This window comes from Scyliorhinus canicula, chromosome 7, assembly GCF_902713615.1.
Source record: "Scyliorhinus canicula chromosome 7, sScyCan1.1, whole genome shotgun sequence".
In the NCBI taxonomy this organism is placed as follows: Eukaryota; Metazoa; Chordata; class Chondrichthyes; order Carcharhiniformes; family Scyliorhinidae; genus Scyliorhinus; species Scyliorhinus canicula.
The window spans coordinates 55,840,018-55,865,647 of record NC_052152.1 but is presented as its reverse complement, the minus strand read 5'-3'; the positions used below and the strand labels follow the sequence as shown (position 1 = coordinate 55,865,647).

Sequence of the window (25,630 nt, the reverse complement as noted above, 5' to 3'; positions counted from 1 at the left end):
CTCTCACTTCCATGGTTGTGCACGGCCTCCTCCTGGTGGGTAGGGGAAAGGTCAGTATTAGGCAATCCGTGCATGCAGCCCAGGAGGTGGGCAGCTGGTGGTCCTTAGTGGTCAGGGCACCCGGCCATGGTGCCTGGTATGGGTACTGACATATGGGGCAGAATGAGGGTTTGGCCCTCCTCCGGATTGCGGGGATGTGTAGAGTTATGGGTGTGTGGGACTGCAGTTTGTGCCGGGGCACAGTGCTGCCTACTCACCCTGGCCGCCCTGAGGAGATTGTGTAGTTTCTTCTGGTCTACGTTGCCGATGGTGCTGACTGCCTCTGCCACCTGTGCGCAGACACGACGAATGGCGGCAGCCGGCAATCTCCTTCTCGGGCTGGGGTACAGGGTCACCTTCCTCTCCTCCACAGCATCCAGGGGGGTCTCCAGCTCTGCGTTGCTGAATCTGGGTGCCGCTCTTCTTGCTGCCATCTTGTTGGCTGGGATGGTGTGTGTGGGGAGTGAAGTGTGTATATGCGGCTGCAGCTTGTCAGCCTCCTGAGTGTCAATCGCAAAACTGACAAACCTGGCACCGTGTTGCATTACAATCGAATGTTCCGGGTGGCACCTGTGCTAGCCCCTCAACAGTAGCAGAATCGATCCAGGTGCGGCGCCAGTGTTTGTGGCGTGAAAGTCCATGGATTCTGCGTTGACGTCAACACTTAAGTCTCATAAACAGAGAATCCCGCCGCTTAATTTCATTTGCATTTGCTGATCATTTCCTCCAGTAGACAGAAATTGAAGCTGGGGGACAATTCTATGTGTCAGCAACTAAACATTAGTTCCTCATGGCCAATGTATGAATGCGAAGAGGTCAATGGGCTATGTAACTGTAGAAGGTATCACAAAGCCTGATCCTCTCCCAGCCAACCTGATCTTGTCCTCGGCTTGTGTTTCTGTGTTTTCACACTCTCCAACATTGAGCTGGTACTTTTCCGTATGCGCCAGCATCACACCAGGCAATTAATATATGCTCTTAGCAAGTTCTTTCAAAATTGGATGTATGTTCATAAATTCTGTGCAATTTAGTAATGTCCAAAATTAAAGATTTATGGCATTCTTGAAGAACCGTAAAGAATATCACGGGTCCAAAACCCTGGTGTAAGTACCAAATGAGCCCAGTGACATTCTTTGGTGGTGGCACTGGTAAAGTAGGATGAGAGCAAGATCTCCCCTCTTGAATAATAGTGGTGGTCGCCCGCATCAATTGGGTCCCATTCCGCCCTCTATATAAAAGGGACTGAAATTCAAAAATTCCAAATATCTTCAAAGTTGCAGAACAAGTCCCAGCCCTGCACCTCCTAGGTGGGCCCCAAATTCACCATTTGGTAGACAGCATCAATATTCCTTTGAAGCTGCGGCAGCCACGCAGGGGCAACCATTAAGGTGCGCGCACGCATGGCCACTCGACAATCTTAAAGGGACCGCACAGTGCAATGAATAGGCCATCCGTAGCAAAGGGACAATATACTTTCCATAGCAGGCGAAAATCCAACATTGTATCAGTTAGGTAGGGGAAACAACATGACAAAAGACAAGGAGGCCGAAAATCTGTGGCACATCTAATGCAATCTGCCCAAATAGCGACAAATTAGGCGAGTTTGGTAATGGCAAAATCCCACCACTACTTGGCCAGTGTAGATCCTCTACAAACCCAAAACAAAAGGACTGGCACAAGATGGGCAGCAAGGTAGCATGGTGGTTAGCATAAATGCCTCACAGCTCCAGGGTCCCAGGTTCGATTCCCGGCTGGGTCACTGTCTGTGTGGAGTCTGCACGTCCTCCCCCTGTGTGCGTGGGTTTCCTCCGGGTGCTCCGGTTTCCTCCCACAGTCCAAAGATGTGCGGGTTAGGTGGATTGGCCATGCTAAATTGCCCGTAGTGTCCTAATAAAAGTAAGGTTAAGGGGGGGGTTGTTGGGTTACGGGTATAGGGTGGATAGTGGGTTTGAGTAGGGTGATCATGGCTCGGCACAACGTTGAGGGCCGAAGGGCCTGTTCTGTGCTGTACTGTTCTATGTTCATACCTTATTTCAATTGGCATGTAGTTCACCAATGTGACACTAGACTGGGAAGAAGTTAACACACAAGCTGGGGCTCTTGTTCCCCAGTCACAAGCCATCTTGTGCCAGTCCTTTTGTTTTGAGTTTGTAGAGGATCTACACTGGCCAAGTAGTGGTGGGATTTTGCCATTACCAAACTCGCCTAATTTGTCGCTATTTGGGCAGATTGCATTAGATGTGCCACAGATTTTCGGCCTCCTTGTCTTTTGTCATGTTGTTTCCCCTACTTAACTGATACAATGTTGGATTTTCACCTGCTATGGAATCTAATTTTAGAAGATAAAAGACATTTGGGCTGGGGAGGCTGTATCACATCTCAGGCCCTTACCATCGCTGACCTGATCACCACCCTGCCCCCCCCCCCCCCCCCTTCCCCAATCAAAGGGAAATGGATTTCATGAGCTCAGGCTACATAGCTGCAAAAAAGATGTAGAGATCTATTTATACAAGGAGAAAGGTGTTAATAGATGGATGTAGATTAGGGGAGTGAGATGTGGCAGGGGCACAAATTTCCACCCAGATTTCCTCCAACCACCATTTCTGCCAACAGGGGATTATTGACAGCACACGATCGACGGGGCACCAATACTAATGAAGGGAATGTTGGAAGCCAAGGGATTAATCGTGAGATCCATTCCCTTTTTTAATGCCTCTCTTTATGTCACTCTACTCTTGCAAACGTTTACCAAAGTTTCTGGGGAAAAGGCTCTTCAGGCTCTCTGCTCCTTTATTGGTGCCTTCCCCTCTCTACAGGAGAATGTCACACTGGCATTTTATTTCCCAACTTGCTCTTCTTTGGTGAAGACCCTCACCAAATGAGTCAGAATCACGGTGGGGTCAGGTTGGAAGGTAGATGTCTCGCTCTGATGTTCCTTCAGCATTGAGCATGTCCAAGTGGAAAATCCACTCAAAACTGTCATACTCGAATCTCTGAAGATCTTCTGGGTTTTCATTCTATCTGATTTAGATAAGAGTGGATGAAGAGCAACACGTCATATTTGCAGCATTTGATGAGAACCAAAGTTGGTATATTGATGAGAACATTCAGTCATGCCTGAATGCTTCCAGTGTTGACCCCACAGACCCCGAATTTTATGAATCAAACATCATGTACAGTGAGTAGATGTCTACTGGTTTTTCTTGCCCTTCAAGTTAAGAAATTAAAATTCATAGGCGATTAGATCTGTAACTGGTTTCTGGACCCAAGATGTGTCACATGGTTTTAATAGGCTCCATGTACAACATGTGCCAGTCAATGCAGAGCAATTATCAACAAAGTCGAGCATGTTAAAATGTGCAGAAAAACTAGTCACTCTTGAAGGAAGCACCTAATATTGTAATTCTCTTCACCCCAGTACAGTACTATGTTACACAGGAGCTGCACTCAGCCAACTTCAGTGGGCATGCAATTGAGCTGATTCTAGTTGTTGGCGATCAATTGGATTCATCTGATCCCATTGCATTTCCCTGCCTTGATTTCCCAGAGAAATTCTAACAAGATCATTACCGTTGTAGATCATCATAGAATTTACAGTCGAGAAGGCGACCATTCGGCCCATCGTATCTGCACCAGTCCTTGGAAAGAGCACCCTACCTATGCCCATACCGCCACCCTAACGGCGTAACCCCATCTAACCCTTTTTGGACACTAAGGGCAATTTAACATAGCCAATCCATCTAACCTGCACATCTTTGGACTGTGGGAGGAAACCGGAGCACCCAGAGGAAACCCACGCAGACACACGCAGGCTCCGCACAGATAGTGACCCAAGCCGGGAATCCAACCTGGGACCCTGGAGCTGTGAAGCAACTTTGCTAACCACCGTGCTACCATGCTAGCCATGGTGGCACAGTACTGCATCACAACTCCAGGGACCCAGGTTCAATTCCGGCCTCGGGTGACTGTCTGTGTGGAGTTTGCACTTCTTCCGTCTGCATGGGTTTCTTCTAGGTGCTCCGGTTTCCTGCCACAGTCCAAAAATGTCCAGGTTAGGTGGATTGGCCATGCTAAATTGCCCCTTGGTATCCAAAAGGCTGGGTGAAATTGCGGGAATGGTTTGGAGGCGTGGACTTAAGTAGGATGCTCTTTCCAAGGGCCGGTGCAGACTTGATGGACCGAATGGCCTCCTTCTGTATTGTAAATTCTATGATTGCCTACAATGAACAACCTCCTCTCTATATTTTCTCTTGTTTATTTATGCTTTCCTTCTCTTAAAGGAGAAACTACAAAAGCCTTTATTTTGGGTCTTGGTGTTTATCTAAAAAATGAACAAGAGTTTCCAGTGGCACATTATGTCCAGATATCAATGACGGATTATGAAGGTTTTTTTTTGTTCTTGGCAGCTAATTTCCATGGCAACATCAAACTTTCCCAGGTTCGAGTACCGATAGCATTGGCTAGATGAACATTAGAGCTACTTTTATCCAGGCATCACCAAGGTGACACAATCCCAACCTCCAAAAAACATCTTTTCAAGGACTAATTCAGTTTATCTCCCTTCTTCCTCTTTCATTTTATACTTGACCAATTTATTTATCTTAGTGGTTTGAGAATTCGGAGAAATAAGACTCCACTGCCATCATTCAAATTTAAGATCCAGACAAACAAAAACACTGCGGCAACCTTGGATTACAAACAACAAATGATTAACCAACACTGGTTAGCACTGTTGCTTCACAGCTCCAGGATCCTGAGTTCAATTCCCAGCTTGGGTCACTGTCTGTGGAGTCTGCACGCTTTCCCCAGGTGCTCCAGTTTCCTCCCACCGTCCAAAGATGTCCAGGTTAAGTGGATTGGGCATGCTGAATTGTCCCTCAGTGTCCAAAAAGGTTAGTTGGGGTTACTGGGTTACGGGGAGAGGGTGGAGTGGTGGGCTTAAGTAGGGTGCTCTCCAAGGGCCGGTGGAGACTCGATGGGCCGAATGGCCTCCTTCTGCACTGTAAATTCTATGATTCTAACCCATGACCCAAGCCAGTCCCATAGGACTGAGCATTTTACACCCTGATGCTTCATGGGTTTTTTTCATAAAATAGTAATTTTAGCCACATTTAAACTTTTTGCATTCTAGAGCAGGTCTTTCCAAACTCTAGTTCCTGAGCTGATCAAGAAGTAAAGCTCTCCCCACTTTCTCAGCAACTGAAGCCTCCGCTACCCGCACCCCCCCCCCCCCACCTCCCCCCCCCCCCCCCCCCCCCACCCCCTTGTACCAACAGAAGCATCCCCCTTCCCTTTTTCTCACCTCTTTACAGTGGTCCCTCTGAAGACTGAGGCACTAAAATGGTGTCACAGTAGGAAAACATTTGAGAAGCATTAAAACAAATTAACGTTTGAACAATTCCGTTTTCAGCCATAAATGGTGTTGTGTACGACAGCCAGGAACCTTTACCGTTGTGTGAAGGAATTGTCACATACTGGCATATCTCGAGTATTGGTGCCCAAGATCACGTGCAGGCAGCTTACTTCCACGGGCACACCTTCAAACACAGGAAAACTAATGAAGACGTGATCCCCCTCTTCCCTTTAATCGGTGAAACTCTAGCCATGCAGATGGACAGTTTGGGTGAGTAGCTTAATTTCTACTGTATTCTGTACAGAGTGTATTTCACCAGGTAATTTACAATAGGAAAAATTAGCAACCAAGCAACCACTCAATGACCACAGAGTAATTCTTTAGATTTAACATTAAATCAGCACCACTCTTCAGCATATCATTTTCTTGTTGGTTTCAAAGGATATTATGGACAACAAAAAGTTCCTTTCCAAAAGTTGTGTCTCCAAAAACTTATTTTGTGTTTGTGACTGTTTTGGAAAATAAACAAAATACTGCTTTTGCATTCCTGTCTTAATGGAGCACAGAACGTCCAAGTTACTGGGCTGCCCTAACAGGGGGGACAAGTAAGTGAGATTGGAATATTTGGGAGAAGTGACTGAATGCCTGGTCAAACAGGCTGGTGTTTAAGAAGGATCTTAAGTGTGGTTAGAGCAGTGAAGTTACAGAGAGGTTTAAGGAGAACGTTTCACAGTGAATTGCACCAAAGTTGGGGTGAGAGGGATTGAAAGGCACAGCGCTACAAGACAATGTAGGAATTTAAAGTTGAGGATGAAGAATTTAAACTTTTTTAGATCGCAAGTCCAGTGTAGATCAGCAAATATAGTAGTGATAGGCGGGCAGGACGTAGTGGAGGACAGGGTGTGGTGAATGTATAATATAAATTCACACTGTGTATCACTGTGTCCCTGTGGGCTCTGTATGTGAGCCATTGCGTGGCTCTGCTCACAGGGGGAGATGAGGAGGTTGTACAGGGCTCCACCCTTGGCTCCACCCATGGCTCCGCCCATGGCTCCTCCCACAACCGGAAGTATAAAGTGCTGCGGGCTTGTGAGCCTGTCTTCAGTTCATCTAATCGCAGGCAGGCTCAGTTGTAAGTCGATTAAAACCACAGTTTACTTCTACTCGTGTCCTTGAGTGAATTGATGGTCGCATCAATTTAATCGACTTAAAAAAACTACCATGGAATCAGCCCTCAAACCTGATCGACTTGTTGCTAAATGTTGCTAAGTGTGCTTTACACTTAATTTGCTCTGTTTAATCACCCTGCTCTAGAGTCGCCAGGTATCTTTATGATACCACCACAAGGTTCAAGTTCAAGTGCTGATCAATAACTTAATACACCAGTTAGTAAGGTTCAAATCAAAACACATTTATTATACACACAGTCAATCGCTACTCATGCATAAAATACTATTCACTAGGCTATCACTAACACTAACAGGCCAATACTTAGCTTTGGAAAAGGGACCCACTAGGTCAGGGGAACAATTGGCCTCTCGTTCGATCCTGAGACTGCAGGCTTCCAGCTGGTATGGACTAATGGTTAGGAGCGCCTATCTCGTAGCGTGCATTGACTGGACACTTACTTGTTGGTGCAGCTGCTAGGCAAGTCTCTCCGAGTTGAGAGTCACAGTCAAGAGTTCTTTGAGAGCTGCCAAGATAACGAACTGAACTTGGGAACTTGGGGGCAACCCTGCCTGGTCCCTCGGTAAAGCCGGAAGTACTCCGACCTCCTCCCATTCGTGGCCACACACGCCATCGGGGCCTCATATAGCAGCCTCACCCATCAATAAACCCTTCACCAAATTCAAACCTCCCCAACACCTCCCATAAGTACCCCCACTCCACTCTATCGAATGCCTTCTCCGCATCCAGCGCCACCACTATCTCTGCCTCCCCCTCAATCGCCGACATCATGATGACATTCAACAATCTCCGCACATTCGTGTTCAGCTGCCTTCCCTTCACAAACCCTGTCTGGTCCTCGTGTACAACCCCTGGCACACAGTCCTCTATCCTGGTGGCCAGGATTTTTGCCAGCACCTTGGCATCTACGTTGAGGAGAGATATGGGCCTGTATGAACCACACTGCTGGGGGTCCTTGTCCCTCTTTAAGACTAACGAGATCAGCGCCCGCGACATCGTCGGGGGCAAAGTCCCCCCTTCCCACGCTTCATTAAGTGTCCACACCAGCAAGGGGCCCACGAGGTCCACAAACTTTTTATAAAATTCCACCGGGAACCCATCCGGCCCTGGTGCCTTCCCTGACTGCATCTGCCCGATCCCCTTAACTAGCTCCTCCAGCTCAATCGGCGCAACCAAACCCTCCACCTGCTCCTCCTGCACCTTCGGGAAAGAAAGCACGTCGAGGAACCTCTCCATTCCCCTCCTCTCCCCCGTTGGCTCTGACCGGTACAGTTCCCCGTAAAAGTCCTTGAAGACCTCATTCACCTCTACCCCTTCCACACCACATTCCCACTCTTGTCTCTCACTCCAGCAATTTCCTTAGCCGCATCCCGCTTGCGGAGCTGATGAGCCAGCATCCTACTCGCCTTTTCACCATGTTCATACACTGCCCCTTGTGCCTTCCTCCACTGTGCCTCCGCCTTTCTAGTGGTCAGCAAATCAAATTTAGCCTGCAGGCTGTGCCTCTCCCCCAACAGTCCCTCCTCTGGTGCCTCTGCGTACCTCCTGTCTACCTCCAGCATCTTTCCCACCAGTCTATCCCTCTCACTCCTCTCGCTCCTCTCCCTGTGTGCCCGGATGGATATCAGCTCCCCACGAATCACTGCCTTCAGGGCTTCCCAGACCACCCCCACCTGGACCTCCCCCGTATCATTCACCTTGAGGTACCTCTCAATACTTGCACGGACCCTCCTACACACCTCCTCCTCCGCCAACAACCCCACATCCAACCGCCACAACGGGCGCTGGTCCCGCACCTCCCCCATCTCCAACTCGATCCAATGCGGAGCGTGGTCGGAGATTGCAATGGCCGAATACTCGGCCTCCTCCACTCTCGGAATCAGTCCCCCACTCGCCACGAAGAAGTCTATCCGAGAGTAGACCCTATAAACGTGGGAGAAGAAAGAGTACTCGCGTGCCCTCGGCCTTACAAACCTCCATGGATCCACCCCACCCATCTGGTCCATAAACCCTCTCAGTACCTTGGCCGCCGCCGGCCTCCTACCCGTCCTAGAGCTGGACCGATCCAGTGAAGGATCCAACACCGTATTGAAGTCCCCCCCCCCCCCCCCCCCCCCCCATGATCAGACCTCCCGCCTCTAGATCCGGGACCCGTCCCAAAATACGCCTCATAAAGCCCGCATCGTCCCAATTTGGGGCATACACACTAGCAAGTACCACCTTCTCTCCTTGTAGCCTGCCCCTAACCATAACATACCTACCCCCCTTATCCGCCACCACCTCCGATGCCTCAAACGACACATTTTTCCCCACCAGATTCGCCACTCCCCGGTTCTTCACATCCAACCCAGAGTGGAAAACCTGCCCCACCCACCCCTTCCTCAGACGGACCTGATCCGCCACCTTCAGGTGGGTCTCCTGAAGCATTGCCACATCTGCCTTTAGCCCCCTCAGATGAGCAAGTACCCTCGACCGCTTCACCGGCCCATTCAATCCTCTCGCATTCCAGGTGACCAACCGGATCAGAGGGCGTCCCGCCCCCCCCCTCCCCCGTCGACTAGCCAAACCCCGTCGACTGCCCGCCCCAGGCCAGCACCCCCCGCCCGACCCAGTCCCCACAGCGACAACACCTCACCTCTGTCCCCCCGGCCCCCACCAGCTCCTTCCTGACCCTGCCAGCAGCAAAGGTATTCCCCCCCCCCCCCAAGGCTAGGAACCCTCCCAGCCGCGAACCGTCCACCATTGTACTTCCGTGGGTCAGCTAACTTCTGCTGACCCCGGAAACTCCCGCCAATAACCCGACCCCTCCCAAAGTGGGATCATCCCCCATCCTATCCCTCCTCCAGGCACCGCTCCAGCGCGGGGAAGTACCAGTTAAGGCCCCGCCTCCCCTGTCATCGTCTCCACCCCCCAGCCCCCAGCGCGGGAAACCAGAGGAAAGCCCGCGCTTTCGCACTGCCCCACCGCACCCTTCTGACGCAGCTCCCAAATACCAGCCCCACTCCATACCCCCAACCCGACATAGAATACAACAAACCCCCCCCAACCCTCCCCGCAAGAAACAAAACTCAAACAATGCCCCACAGCACAAAAAAAAACAGAACAACACCCCATAAATAACCATATCAAAATTGCAAAAGTACAGAAAAAGAGAACACAGCAACAGCAGAAACCAGCAATAAAGTATTACAACCGACCCCGCAACCCCCAACCCCTAGTTCAAGTCCAGTTTCTCCGTCTGCACAAAGGCCCATGCCTCCTCCGGGGAATCGAAATAATAATGCCGGTCCAAATAAGTTACCCACAGGCGTGCAGGCTGCAACATTCTGAACTTTATCTTTTCTTGTAAAGCACCTCTTTCGTCCGATTAAACCCGGACCGCCGCTTAGCCACCTCCACAGTCCAATCCTGGTAGATCCGTACTATCCCTTTCTCCCACTTGCTGCTCTTCACCTTCTTGGCCCAGTGCAGCACACACTCCCGATCACTGAACCGGTGGAACCTCACCAGCACCGCACGCGGGTGTTCATTCTCCTTAGGCCTCCTGGCGAGTGTCCTGTGGGCTCCCTCCAGCTCCAGGGGCAGATGGAAAGACCCGGCCCCCACTAGCAAGTTCAGCATCGTAGCCACGTAGGTTGTCAGGTCCGACCCCTCCAGCCCCTCCGCAAGGCCCAAGATCCGCAGATTTTTCCGCCTCATGAGGTGATCAAGCTCCTCGAAGCGGTCCTGCCACTTCTTGTGGAGTGCCTCGTGCCCCTCCACCTTACTCACGAGGACCACGGCCTCCTCCTCTCGTTCAGTGGCCTGCGTCTGCAATGCCTTGATGGCAGCACCCTGGGTCGTCTGAATCTCCGAGAGCCTTTTGTTCGTTTCCTGCAGAGAGCTCAGTACCTCAGCCTTGAAATCTGCAAAACAGTGGAGGAGAGCAGCTTGTTGCTCCTGGGCCCACAGCTTCCACTCCTCTGGAGCTCCGCCGGCCGCCATCTTGGATTCCTTCCCCCATTTTTTCTGGGGAGCTGCTGCTGTTTTATCCCCCTTTCCACTCCGAGTTCGAGTCATGAACTGCGGAGAAAGTCGATCAGCACACCTTCTCCCACCGGGATACGTCGAAAAATTTCCGTTTTGGGCTCTAAAAAGAGCCGAAAAGTCCGTTTGAAACGGGAGCTCCCAAATGTGCGGCGTCCTACGTCATCGCCGCCACTGGATGTCCTGCAATTTCTAATATACGGGAGATTTTGCACCTGAATGTTTTTCTGTCCTTGGCTGAATTTCCCTGCATTCTTAGCGAATCTCCATTTTAAAGTTGGGAAGTGGCCAACCCAGGTGGCTACAGACTGGAACTCAATCCATAGGCCGCAGAAGTGAAGGAAATATTTCTGCATTGGCTTCGGTGCTTCAAGGCCTACCTGGCTGCGTTGACTACCTCCGCTGTTACTGAAGAGCAGAAACTCAGTCTTCTACACGCACCGGTGAGCCATCGCATTTCAACTCAACTTGATAGTACCGACTCGTACACCGAGGCCATCGCGATACTCGACCGCCTGCACGTGCGGCCTGTAAATGAAGTTTACGCACGGCATATCTTTATATCTTTACTACCCGCCGCCAGCTCCCTGCAGAGTCGCTAGAAGACTACCAGCGCGACCTAAAAGCTCTAACACGGGAATGTAACTTCCAGGCTGTGATAGCCTCCCAGCACATGGAACTCGCCGTCCGAGATGTGTATGTTGCAAGGGTCCGATCCAATTATGTGCGCCAGCGTCTCCTCGAAAAAGGGGCCCAGAACCTGGAGGACACAGTAACACTAGTGATCTCGTTGGAGGGCGCTTTTCAAAGTTTAAACTCGTTCCCAGCCGACCCGCGACCCCATCGTGGACCCCCGGCCTCAGAGACTACCCCAGGCCTGCGCCACGCAGCCACCCGCCGACCACGGAGCGCCATCGTGCCACTTTTGCAGCCAGCCCCAACACCCACGGCAGCACTGCCCGGCCCGCAATGCGACCTGCAGTAGCTGCGGACGGAAAGGACACTTTGCGAAGGTATGCCTGGCTAAAACCAAAACCTCAAACTCGAACGCTACCCAGAACAATCGCCCCTCCAACTCACAGGCCCGCAGACCCCGCAATGTGGCAGCGTGTCTGCCGACTCCGCCTCCGCACGACATGTGCGACTCATGGGGGCCGCCATCTTGGCAATCCTCCCCCTGGTGGCCGGCCATGTGCGATTCATGGGGGCCGCCATCTTGGGCGCCATCTTCCTCGCCGCCCGCCACATGCGATCAACGGGGGTGGCCATCTTGGACACCATCTTCCTCACCGCCCGCCACGTGCGATCAACGGGGACCGCCATCTTGGCCATCACCCAATATGCAAATCGACGATTATGACCTCCGCAGACAGTCATCATGGGGCCGTTCCAGCACTGCTGATCAAGCCACCAACTACCCACAACTCAACACAGTCACTTTGGACCAGTCGCAACCAAAGCACCTCAGAAGCTCCATGATGTCCGTTCAAGTCAATGGATACAAGACACCGTGCCTCTTCGACACCGGGAGCACCGAGAGCTTCGTTCATCCAGGCCTGGTAAGACGCTGTTCGCTCCCGATATTTCCAGCACGGCAAACTATCTCCCTCGCCTCGGGGTCGCACTCTGTCTAGATACTAGGGCGCACGGTTGCCACACTAATAATACAGAGCGCCAACTACTCCAACTTCCAACTGTATGTCCTCCCAGACCTCTGCGCCTCTCTCCTACTCGGACTCGATTTCCATTGTAACCTCAGGAGCCTAACACTCAGCTTCGGCGGACCCCTGCCCCCTCTCACTATGTTCAGTTTAGCAACTCTAAAAATCGACCCCTCTCCACTCTTTGCTAATCTCACTGCTAACTGCAAACCCGTAGCCACTCGCAGCAGGAGGTATAGCCTGCAGGACAGGGTGTTTATTAGAGCCGAAGACCAGTGCCTCTTACATGAAGGAGTCATAGAGGCCAGTAATAGCCCCTGGAGAGCTCAGGTGGTGGTTGTCAAGACCGGGGAAAAGTTCTGGATGCTGGTTGATTACAGCCAGACCATTAACCGGTTCACGCACCTCGATGCGTACCCCCTCCCCCGGATTGCAGACATGGTCAATCAGATCGCCCAGTACCGCATCTTCTCCACGGTGGATCTGAAGTCTGCGTACCACCAGCTCCCTATCCGCCCGGAGGACCGCCACTACACAGCGTTCGAGGCAGACGGCCGCTTCTTCCATTTCCTCCAGGTCCCCTTTGGTGTCACGAACGGGGTTTCGGTGTTCCAACGAGCAATGGCCCCAATGGTGGACCAGTACGGGCTGCGGGCCACGTTTCCGTACTTGGATAACGTCACCATTTGTGGCCACGACCAGCAGGACCACGATGCCAACCTCCACCGATTTCTCCAAACCGCTCAAAAACTCAACCTCACACACAATAAGGAGAAATGCGTTTTCCGCACAACCAGACTAGCCATCCTCGGCTACGTCGTGGATAATGGGGTCCTAGGGCATGACCCTGACCGTATGCGACCCCTCTTACAACTCCCTCTCCCTCACTGTTCCAGGGCCCTCAAGAGGTGCATTGGATTTTTCTCCTACTACGCCCAGTGGGTCCCCCAGTATGCGGACAAAGCCCACCCACTATTTAAGACTACAGTCTTTCCACTGTCAGCCGAGGCCCGCCAGGCGTTCAACTGCATCAAGGAGGACATCGACAAGGCCGCCATGCGGGCGGTGGATGAATCCGTCCCCTTTCAAGTGGAGAGCGACGCCTCAGAGGTCACTCTTGCTGCCACTCTGAACCAAGCAGGTAGGACAGTAGCCTTCTTCTCCCGAACCCTCTCCGCCTCGGAACTTCGACACTCCTCAGTCGAAAAAGAAGTTCAAGCCATTGTGGAAGCAGTACGGCACTGGAGGCACTACCTCGCTGGTAGGACATTTACCCTCATCACCGACCAGAGATCGGTTGCCTTCATGTTCGACAACTCGCAATGGGGAAAAATTCAAAATGACAAAATCTTGAGGTGGAGGATTGAACTCTCCACCTATTATTATGATATTGTATACCGTCCGGGGAAGCTCAACGAGCCCCCAGATGCCCTGTCTCGCGGCACATGCGCCAGCGCGCAGGACGACCGATTACAGGCTATCCACAATGACCTCTGCCACCCGGGGGTCACCCGGCTCGCCTACTACATCAAGGACCGTAATCTGCCTTTCTCCACCGAGGAGGTTAAAGCTGCCACCAGGAATTGCCCGATCTGCGCGGAGTGCAAACCGCACTTCTATAGACCAGACAAGGCCCACCTGGTAAAGGCATCCCAGCCCGTTGAACGACTGAGTATTTATTTCAAAGGGCCCCTTCCCTCGACCAACCGTAATGTGTACTTCGTTAACATCATAGATGAATTCTCTCGCTTCCCATTTGCCATCCCGTGCCCTACGGTCCAGGAATCTCCCGACCTCCCACTGGCAGGAGGTCCTCCCCGACGTGCTCCATGCAATTAGGTCCCGAACTGGGTGAAGACACTGTGCAGGGCTCTGATGACTGTATGGGAGGTCATATCGGGGCACAGGATGGCAAACGGGAAGCGAGAGAATTCATCTATGATGTTAAGGAAGTATACATTACGGTTGGTTGAGGGAAGGGGCCCTTTGAAATAATCGGTCGTCCTGCGCGCTGGCGCATGTGCCGCGGGACAGGGCATCTGGGAGCTCGTTGAGCTTCCCCGGACGGTATACAATATCATAATAATAGGTGGAGAGTTTGATCCTCCACCTCAAGATTTTGTCATTTTGAATTTTTCCCCATTGCGAGTTGTCGAACATGAAGGCAACCGATCTCTTGTCGGTGATGAGGGTAAACCTCCTACCAGCGAGGTAGTGCCTCCAGTGCCGTACGGCTTCCACATTGGCTTGAGCTTCTTTTTCAATATGAGGAGGGACGGGTAAAACTGAGCGGAGCACGGAGGGTGTGGGCAGGGGTTTGGGTGCATGCATGGCTGTGGCACAACCAACCAACCGGGCCACACATGTAGCCCATGGCACATGGCTGTAGAGGTGGCAATGTGCCATTCCTAAACATGTTGTATAGCCCCCTACCCCCTGCAGATCCTAATGTTTGGGAAACCAGCCAGCGATGTTGGCCACCGTGGCCAGAGCCGCTGCCCTGCATGTGGCCCTGTGGCAGAGGCAGCTCAGAGTGGCGGCTGCAGCAGAGGGACAGGCTGCAGAGGGCCAGGTGGCACCTGCTCAGGCTGCAGGCCTGCCCGCCCGACAGGTACAGGAGGAGGAGGAGCAGGTGATAGTGCCAAGGCACCTGAGGCACCCCATGAGGCCTCGTGTTTACCGTCGCCGCATGTCCTTAGAGGACCTGCCGCACAGGACATGCAGGAGGAGACTCCGGATGAGTCGGAAAACCGTTGCCCATAATGCCACCTGATGGCACATCTGGCACCGCGTGGAACAGGGGGAGGACATACTATCCCGGTGGCCAACAAGGCACGGTGGCCCTGAACGTCTACGCCACGGGGTTGTTCCAGTCGCCGAGTGATGACCTGTCTGGTATCTCCCAGGCATCGGTGCACCGGTGCATCCGTGCAGTGACTGACGCCCTGTATGACATCGCGGACTGCTACATCCAGTTCCCGGAGGACCGCGCCCACCAGGGTGCCCGGATTCGCTGCCGTGGCAAGGATACCCATGGTCCAGGGGGCAATCGATAGGGTACACGTCACCATGCGGCCACCAGCAGAGAACATGAAGGGGACCTATTCCATGAACATTCAGGTGGTCTGTGACCACCGCATGAAGATCATGCACGTCTGTGCCCGGTACCCCGGCAGTGTGCATAACGCATTTATACTGGCACAATATTTCATCCCCACCATGTTCGAAGGGCACCCCTGCCCTCGGCTGAGGGGCTGGTTGTTGGGCAACAGGGGTTACTCGTTGGGTTAAGTCTGATGACGCCTATACGGAGGCCACAGATCGACGTACAATGAGGTCCATGCAGCAGCCAGTGGTGTGGTCGAGAGGTACCTTGGCTTGTTGAAGATGCGCTTCAGGTGCCTGGACCTCTCTGGAGGTGCCCTCCGTACCATTCGGAGAGGGTCGGCCGCATCATTGTTGTCTGCTGCGTCCTCCACAATATAGCCCAGCAGAGAGGCGATGTGCTGGAGGAGGAGCAGGCAGAGGCAGAGGGGGAGCCCGATGAAGGGGACGCCTCTCAAGATGAGGAGGAGGATGTGGAGCGGGGGGGGCAACAGACACAACATGGGGGCTGTATATGGCAGGGAGGTTGCACGACGCCACCGGCTTGGCGAGCGAGCACACGAGGCTTTGATCGCTTCACGTTTCACCAACTAAAGGGCGTAGGGGCTCGCTGAGCATGGGCACTGGCACCACCGTTCCGCCCAACCTCACCATCCAGCACCCCCCACCATCTGACAACTCTAGCTCCCACAACATCACATCCACAGCACCGTACACCTGCGGCACAATGGGCTGGTCGCACACGATTGAGTGTAGAAGCGGGTGTGATCAGTGCCATGTTGAATGATGACAACCCGCCCTGCGATGAGGTGTGAGCTCCGGATCGTTAGACAGCTACACCCTCCACCTGGGGTGGTCCCTGTATGCCTCACGGACACTCCATCACATGGCTATGTTGTGTAGCTGGCGTCGGTGTTCCGAGGACGGCGGGGGGCTGGGGAAACACACCCGGGCTCACTGTTGTACTGACCTTCGACCCCCGCACCACTCGGTCCCCTTCACGACCCCTCAGGCACCGGACATAGCACTGAGGCATTTTGCATTGGCCTAAGAGTGAGTTTAATTGGAACTAAGCTGTGCCCTGCACCCGTGCCAACTTACTATGTGTCAAACATTTAGGCCTTACGCGCCCTACCACTACGTCTTGGTGTTTCCCCAGATGGTGCAGCAGGAGTCGGCCTGGGTGGCAGCCATGACCGCGGTGCACCACTCCCTGCTCCTGGACGTGGATGGACTCCTCCACCTGCGTCTGCAGCTGCTATAAGCTGGCCGTCATCCCTTTGTCTACTCCCTGGGTGTCCAAATGAATTGTGTCTGTGGGTGGGTCTGGTAGGTCTAGGAACCCGGGAAGCGTCTGGGTGGCAGCTGGTTGCTGGGGCTGGGCTGCCCTCCGACCGTCCAGCCCCTCGGCTGCTCCTACCTCCACTTGCTGTAATGGTACAGCTGTGTGGTACGCACCAGTGAGTGTCCCAGAAGCCTCATCACTAAAGTTCCCAACCGAGGTGAGAGTCTCTGCGATGCTGGAGGGTGTGGGTGACGGCAGTGCTGCCAGGTCTCGGTCCTCATCGGATCTAAAGTCTGGGGTCTCCTGCGTCGAGCCTTGGCCCGATGGTCGTTGTGTCAGCCCCATCTGAGGGGCCCTGTCCGGTCTGTCCGTCATCTGTGTGGCTGTCCTCTGTGTGTCACTGTCCTGGCTCTCCGTCCTCTCTTCATCAGTGTCGTGGGTGTCCATCCTCTGTGTGTCCGTGTCCTGTGGTCCAGGGGCGGAGTAAGGCCTTCCTTGCCGTCTGCCCTCCCTGCCCTGGCGTGCGTCCCTGGGGGCATCTGAACCTGGCACTGGTCATGGGCGAGTAGCGCCAGACGGGCCGGGACGATCGTCGGCAGGTCCTGGAATTCACAAGACAACATGTATCGTTAGGCACGCGTACTGGAGCGAGGGGGTGGAGTGGGGGTGGTGAGGGGGTGGAGTGGTGGGTGGGGTGAGGGGGTGGAGTGGTGGGGGGGTGAGGGGTTGGGGGAAGTCTCGGAGTACTCACTCTGGCTGCCCTCGTCAGGTCGTGCATCTTCTTGCGGCACCGTTCACCCGTCCGTGAGGTGTGCCCACCGGTCTTACGGCATTGCCCACCTCACGCCAATTCCGCCAGACTATGCTGGCCATGTGTCGGCGGCCACGTCTTGGGCACAGAATCACCCACCTTTCCTCGACCGCGTCCAGCAGCGTCTCGTGTTCATGGTCCCTGAACATCTCGGCTGTCTTGGGGGCTGTGCGGCGATCGTGCACATGAAGTGACGTGGCGCTACGTCATCGGGCCGTCGTGCGATGATGACGCTGGTCTGGCGCCACGCCCTTCGCATTTCCCACGCCGTCCCTGCTGGCCCCTTTTGCAGCCCTGGATTGGTCCTGCGGGCGGCCCATTCGCACCATCGTAAACGTGACGCCGAGCACGGCGGCACGGACACTCTGCCACAGAATGAGAGAATCCCACCCAGTAATTCTCTGCCGCAGAATGAGAGAATCCCACCCAGTAATTCTCTGCCGCAGAATGAGAGAATCCCACCCAGTAATTCTCTGCCGCAGAATGAGAGAATCCCACCCAGTAATTCTCTGCCGCAGAATGAGAGAATCCCACCCAGTCATTCTCTGCCGCAGAATGAGAGAATCCCACCCAGTAATTCTTTGCCGCAGAATGAGAGAATCCCACCCAGTAATTCTCTGCCGCAGAATGAGAGAATCCCACCCAGTAATTCTCTGCCGCAGAATGAGAGAATCCCACCCAGTAATTCTCTGCCGCAGAATGAGAGAATCCCACCCAGTACATTCTCTGCCGCAGAATGAGAGAATCCCACCCAGTAATTCTCTGCTGCAGAATGAGAGAATCCCACCCAGTAATTCTCTGCCGCAGAATGAGAGAATCCCACCCAGTACATTCACATTTAATGCAACAGAATCTTCTAGTTTCCAACAGAGGCTCATTAGGAGTCAGTTACTTTGAATCATGTATTTGATCATTTTTACTTGAAAATGGCAGTGAATAAAAATGGGTATAATAGTAGAAAGCATTAGTGAACTATTCATCCATGTTTATTTCTGCTTTAATGATTCCCTCTGTCCAAACATCGGTTGCAGTTCCAATGAGGCAGTTTGATCACAGCCTATCTGTTCCTGACCAGCGTACTTTAAAAAAAAATGCTGTTACTGTAATGCTGGACATAATACTGCTATTATTTTGTATGAGGTACTTTGATTTGCTGCTGCTCTGCTGATATTGTGCATTGTTCCGTAGGTGAATGGCTTCTCGGAATTTTGAGTTCACGTCAGGTGACTTACGGTATGAGGTTAAGAATTAAAGTTTACCTATGTGGGGAAGAAGCCATTTCATACCCAATACATTACTTCAGGATTCAATCTAAGTCAGACAAAGTGTTGATCGAAGTGCCCGAGGAAACCAGTGCAGAAGTTCTTGATGACGAAACACTTGAACTACTGAAAGAATTAGGATTGCGATCATTCCAAAAACCACAAGTAGAACAGGCAGAAGATATTACCCAATTTATTGAAGGTAATTCTGATGACTCGAGAGAGCTCAACACTAATACATCCACGGAGCAAGGCAGCCAATTTCATTCAAATGTCAGTGGAACTCAGGATGAAGTGCCCGTCGATGCAAACAAAGTGATCAGTTTACCGAACAAAAGAATATCAGATGACTTGGAGTATGATTCGGATGAAGATGAACTGGGACAACCTGAGAAATTAAGTGAACGTGTACCTGAAGCGCCATTAGAAGAAATAGTCAGTGACATAACACAAATAGCTGAAACATTATCTGATTCACATATGCTGAATTTCACATCCATAGATGTTCATTTAAAGAATAATACTCCAGATATGAAGGAGGAAGATATTAACATGGAGATTTCTGGAAGCGGTTATGAAGAAAGGCATGACAATTATGTACTTCAAAATGCTGTGTCAAGCTCTGCCACCACAATTACCAATTTCCCATTTAATGCCAATGACATGAATGCTACAGTGAATTTCACTGTAAAGAGCAAGAGGAGTTTAGCTGAGATTCCTATGTCAGCATTAAAGCAAAGTCAAATAACTGCGGAGAACATCAGCTGTGTTAACATTACCGATGGCAAGCGAGAAGAGGAATCTGAGTTAGCCCCACGAGAAAAAAGTGCAGAAACAAATAGTGAAGGTGACAAAGCTGAAGCTTTCATAGGAGAGGGTGACAAAGTTATTGAAACACATACCGGCAATGAAATGTGTGACGGACAGAAAACCCACCAAAACAAAGGAACGGCAGTCAAAATAGAAACAAGTGTGGAGTTAGGATTGATTGGTGAATCACTGTTACAAGCTCATAATCAGACAATTGAACCACATAACAGCTCCAATTTCACCCAACAGGCAAATGCCATCCAACACTGTTTGGGTGAAGATTGTGTCCTCGATGAGATGACAAGGCCCAATATTGTTAATGAAATAATCACAGCACCAAATGGTACAGGCAGCAAAACAAAATATCCAGCTGACTTGTCAAAACCGGGTGTAGCAGCCACTTCACAAGCAACTAACCTTTCAGTCAGTTATGAACACAATCGAACTAACTCCAGTGAAAATAATAACGGTAAAAATAAAGTGACCGCGGATAATGAGCTGTCCGGTGAGATCGTGGAAAACTTCATAAATGTCTCAGAAGGACCAAGAATGGAGAGTGGCGACGATTCTGAAAAGGTGTTTATTTACTTAAAGAAGCACTTAACAGGTGACCACAGGGTTCGATTTCAGGGAGTTCCTCTAAATCCTGAAGGACGCCATTTGACATACCAAGTGGAGGGAAAGGGTGTTGGTGTTTCAACGCTTAAACATTTGAGAAGATATGTAAAGCTCACAACGCATAACAATTCTACTAAACAATTCAAAACGGTAGAATATGCCAGAAGGCAAGCTGCAGTTGAAATTATGATGAAACGCAGAAAGCTATCACAGGAACAAATGTCTCCTCGAGGTTTCAAGTCTGGGGTTAAATATAGAGTACGTATTCCTTTGGGCAATCAACATAGGCCGCCCAGAGGATTTCAACCTAAGCCTAAACATGCCGTAATTTATCAAGATGACAGCTCAAACGATATTATAGTAGGAATTCCAAAACGTAACAATGGTGTCACTCTTGATTATGATGAATACGTCGCAAATGCGAATGAAGACCTTGATGAAGGTGGTAAAAAACTGGATGAAGAGGAGACGAATTTTGATTCGATGAACCCTTATACTCATGACAGACGCACTCATTCAGATTTGTCCCGGGATCCTGAAATGATCGTCGAGCATTACTTACGTAGCCATAACGGGAATGTGAGGTATTACTTCATTGCTGCAGAAGAAGTTTTTTGGGATTATTCCAGAAATGCCATGTAAGTATAGAATTCTATGCCGTTTTGGAGTTTTGTTTGCGGTAATTTATCCTTGACACAGTCCATTGTGTTGTCCCCGCCATCTCTCTGCAAGAGCAACTCATCAAATCCAGTCCTGCACGCTTCCCCCTATAGCCCTAGAAATCTTTCCTCTTCGGCTGCTTATCTAATTCCCTTTTAAAAAACCCTGGTTGAATCTGCCTCCATCAGATCTTCAAGCAGTGCATTCCCATTCTAACTACTCACTGGATAAAAAAGTTAGTTCTTTTGCCATTCACTTAAATTATTGTCCTCTGGTTCATGACCCTTCTTCCACGAGGAACACATTCTCCCTATCCATTCTGTCGAGGCCCCTCACAGTTTTGAATCCCTCTGTCAAGTTTCCTCTCCGACATCTCTTCTAGATAAACAAGTGGGGCTTCTGCAGTCTGTTGAATCACTGAAGTCCCCATTAATCTTTTCTGCATCCTCTGGAAAGCATTCATATCCTTTCGAAAGCATAGTGCCTGGTTTAGCTCGGTTGGCTAGACAGCTGGTTTGTGATGCAGAGCAAGACCAGCAGTGAAGGTTCAATTCCAATAATTCATGAGGTTATTCATGAAGGCCCCGCTTGTTCAACCTTATCCTTTGCCTGTGGTTTAGTGATCCTCAAATCACCACCAGTCTACTCTCCCCCTTGAAGGGGAATACAGCCTGATAGTTAATAGGATCTATGGCAACTTTACCTGAAGCGCAGTGCCTAGAATGAAATACAATGAGCGCGATTCTCTCAAAAAAGCTTCTTAAGTTCACGTGTGGCGGGTTTTTCAGGGAGTTTCCTGCCGGCTCTGTTGGCGAGTTCCCCACCGCTATTCAATGACACTTAGCCCTGTTTTGGGCCCTGGTTTATCCCACACTTAGAATTTTTTTTCGCACTGGGTAACTGAAATCCGAGATCGGGCCACCATTTTGAAAGGGTGCCCTGATCTGGGCTGCCATTTTGGAAGGGTGCCCCGATCTCTGTGAGCTTCTGGGTTCCCACACCACCCGCCCACGGGCGATGTCATCCCCCCCACACACTTTGACACTACCCCACAACCCCCAAGTGAGGACACCCCACGATGGGGTCCTGGGGGAGCCCCCTTACAGCACCCCCTCCCTTCTAGGACCCTCACCCATCACCCCCCCAACCTCCCGGAGGCCCCTACTTACCTGTCCCGCACTCCCCCACCCTTCAAATCCCCCCTCCAACCTAATTTCATGGGCATGGCCCCCTTCACCCCGACCCTTGGCAGTGCCACTCTGATACTCTGGCACCCTTGCACTGCCACCCTGGCACCCAGGCACTGTTCCTGCTGACTTGACAGTACCATCCGGTTATCTGGGCAGTGCCAGGGTGGCAGCACCAAGGTGCTAGATGGGCAGCGCCAAGGTGCCACAGGGGGAGGGTCAGGGAGCCACCCTGCACTTGCCCTGACCACCCAGAGGTGTCCGATGGCCCGGGAGATCCCATCCGTGCCTTTCCACCTGATCCACGTTTGTGTGGACCAGCACTGGTCGGTGTCCGGCTGCAACCTCCCTGGAGAGGCCGAAGAATCGAGGGAGGCTGATGGGTCCCGGGCAGGTAGGTTGTAAATAGGCCTATGACCTACTTCCGCAAGCGTCATTTGGTCCTGCCCATTTGGGGCGGGATTCGGACTCCGTCGCCTCGCGGGTCTCCAGTGAACCACACGGAGCCTGTCGGGAGGCTCGTTGGAGGGCTTTCCCAGCATTCACCTACCACAACCAGGGAGGCTGTGCACTCCCTTGAGCGCAATGCGGCCGGAGAATCATGCCCAATACTTCAGTTGAGGCTTCACCAGTGTTTATTTTTTTTAAAAAGATTTATCATAACTTGCTTAGTTTTGCTCTCTTTGCCTCTATTGATAAAGTCTAATGTCCTCTCGTTAACCACTTTTTCAACCTGCTCTGCTCTCTTCAATTATTTGTGTATATGTATCCGCAGTTCCCTCTACTCATGTACCCTCTTTAAAATTTCATCCTTCATATTGTATTGCCTCTCCGCATTCTACCTACCAAAATGTGTCACTTCACATTTCCTGCATGAAATTTAATTTACCACGAGCCTTGAAGTTTATCTATATTCTCCTCACATGAAACTTCCAAGTTTTGTGTCATCCACAATTTTTAAATTGTCCAAGGCCAAGTCTAGATTATTGATGTAGATTAAGAAAAATAGTGTCAGGGGCGGCATGCTGGCACATTGGTTAGCACTGCCGCCTCATGGCGCCGTGGATCCGGCTGGGTTCAATCCCAGCCCCAGGTCACTAACCGTGTGGATTTCGCACATTCTCCTCCTATCTCCTCGTGTGGCTCTCACCTCCACAACCCAAAGACATGCAGGATAGGTGGATGCACCCATAGGTGCAGGGTGGCTGCCCTTAATTTGAAAACTTTTTTAAAAAGAAAAACAGTTGTCTACATGTGACTCTGAGAGGCCTCAAAATAGATCTCCTTCCAATTCAAAATCCAATTGTTCGCACTACTCTCTCCCTTAGGAAGAAAAATAAAATAAGTAAATTCCATTCATGTGCACCGCTTGGTGCTGCTGTTAAATTATTTATCAGTGTATTTTAAAATTCTTTTTGCATTGGGTGGAATTCTCCATTTTGAGACTAAGTACTGTCGCAGGCAACTCTGGTGCCAGTCCTTCCGACCAGAATAATGGGAACCGTGCCAGATTTGGTGCTTGGAGCCCCATTAATTATGCACAAGCCAGTTCCCTTCTGACTCTCTTGGCGGGCCAGCAGTTTTTGGCAAATGTACATATTAGAGCGAGGTAGTAAGTCTTACAGATTCCCAAGGTACATGAGGCTTTGGAATTTAATCCCATCATCTCAGGGCCCTTGGGCGAGTGACGTTTGCTACTGGTCCTCAAAAACGGGGACCAGACGGAATGGCTAGGGAGGTCAGGGATTTTCTTTGTGGACCTCAGAGATCCGGACTTCATTTAAAATGACATCCCGATCTCTCGCTACAACGGGGCATTCCAACGAGTTGAGCTCCCTATTGTAAAGAAACAGGGCTATGTGCAGCCTCGGCCGCGCATTCCCCGTTTAGGCCCCTTATTGAACATGAGTCCCGTTGAATAGCCACCTGTTTCTCAGCACTGCGAGTGCCAGAAAACACACGGCTAAATGTGCTCGCTCGGGGACTTTGATCCCTTTTGGCAACATCATGCCCAAATGTGTTTTACAATCACTTTTCTTATGTCCAGTCTATCAAACAATCAGTGCGGTCTGTAAAACAATTAAAGCTCCAATTCTGACTTAAGCTTTGGAGAGCATTAACTCTTCCCTAATTGATTTCCCCCCAGTAAACAAAAATCTTTGATGTAAATTACCATAAGACAAATGTATATGTTTTCTTTTATCCAATAAATGCTCCCTATTACCCCCCGTTTAAAAAAAATATATAGGGCGCGATTCTCTGGCCGCGTTGTGCTCTCGCTCGTGCACAAAGCTGCCGGAGAAACTCAGGAGAGACCATTCGCGGGCTTCCCGGCAACCTCCATGCCTCGCAGGATTCATCCAAGTCTCATGAGGCAATGGATTTGGAATTCCGCCCAAAAGAGGCACGGCCAAATCACGCTCGCAGAAGTACTTAAGGTCTGCTCACCCGGATACACCGGTCTCCCTTGATTCTCTGGCCTCCCCAGGGAGGCTGCTGCCGGCACCGATCAGTGCTGGTCCACAAGAACGTGGGCCAAGCGAAAAGGCACCCGGGTGGGCACCTTGGCACTACCCAGCTGGCACTTTGGCACTGCCATTCTTCCACTTCCAAGCGCAAGGGTGTCTGGGTGCCAGGGTGGCACTGCCAGGGGTCAGGACCCAAGGGGGGGGGGGGTCATGCCCATGAATGGAGGGTGGTTTGAAGGGTGGGGATGTGCAGGGCAGGTAAGCTGGGGATTCCAGGAGGTTGGGGGGCGGGGGGGTCAGGTGGGGGTCCTAGAAGGGACGGGGTGCTGTAAGGGGGCTTGGGGATGTCTGACGAGAGGGTACCCCATGGACACCATAGCGGTATGTCGTCACTTGGGAGGTGTGGGGTAGTGTCCCTGTGTGTGGGGGGTGAAGTTGCCCATGAGTGGGGGTATGGGGGCCCACATATTCACTCAGAAATCGGGGCACCCTTTTAAAATGGCGGCCCAATCTCGGAGTTCAGCTCCCCAATACTAAAAAAAATTCTAAGTGTGGGTTAAACCGGTGAGAAATGCCCCAGGGCCCAGAAAGTGACTAAAGTGTCATTGGGTAGCGGTGGGGACTCGCCAGAAACTCCCTGAAAAATATGCCACAAATGAACTTGGATATTTTTTGGGAGAATCACTCCCATATCTGCCCTCATATTCTGTTCCACTGTACTTTCTCTGCAGTCTCCCCTGCCAAAGTACTTTTAGCCATTCCTCATATCTTTTTCGTTTCTCATGCCCCAGGAGAAAAATTATAAAACCTCCCTCACTCGAAAAGCCATCACAGGGATTAGCAGACCAAGCATCACTATAAACAATTAGTTTCAGTTGTATAATAACACGTAAAGATGGGAATTTTAATACGTAATTCTCCAAGTTTATTTTTGCTAATGTTTTGTTTGCTTGAACAATTTCTTCAACTTTGGGATCATTCATTTGGGTGCATAGTTCTATACATCCAATCTGGCATACAGTCTTATTTGTCTACCTAACCAATTCAGCTGCCCAATTAAACTCTGGGGTATCCTTTTGTGAGGCTCTATCACGAGTAATTACATAGATTACATAGAATTTACAGTGCAGAAGGAGGCCATTCGGCCCATCGAGTCT

At 51.1% G+C, this 25,630-nt stretch overlaps 1 protein-coding gene across 1 annotated transcript in view; it reads left to right on the top strand.

Moving 5' to 3' along the window:
- The window catches only part of f5 (coagulation factor V), a 153,474-nt gene that overhangs the window by 63,285 nt on the left and 64,559 nt on the right, over positions 1-25,630 (top strand). The window contains exons 11-13 of the mRNA XM_038802074.1: positions 3,070-3,217; positions 5,450-5,662; positions 18,657-20,796. Coding sequence (XP_038658002.1) covers positions 3,070-3,217; positions 5,450-5,662; positions 18,657-20,796 — 2,501 coding nt within the window. The remainder of the gene's footprint in view (positions 1-3,069; positions 3,218-5,449; positions 5,663-18,656; positions 20,797-25,630) is intronic.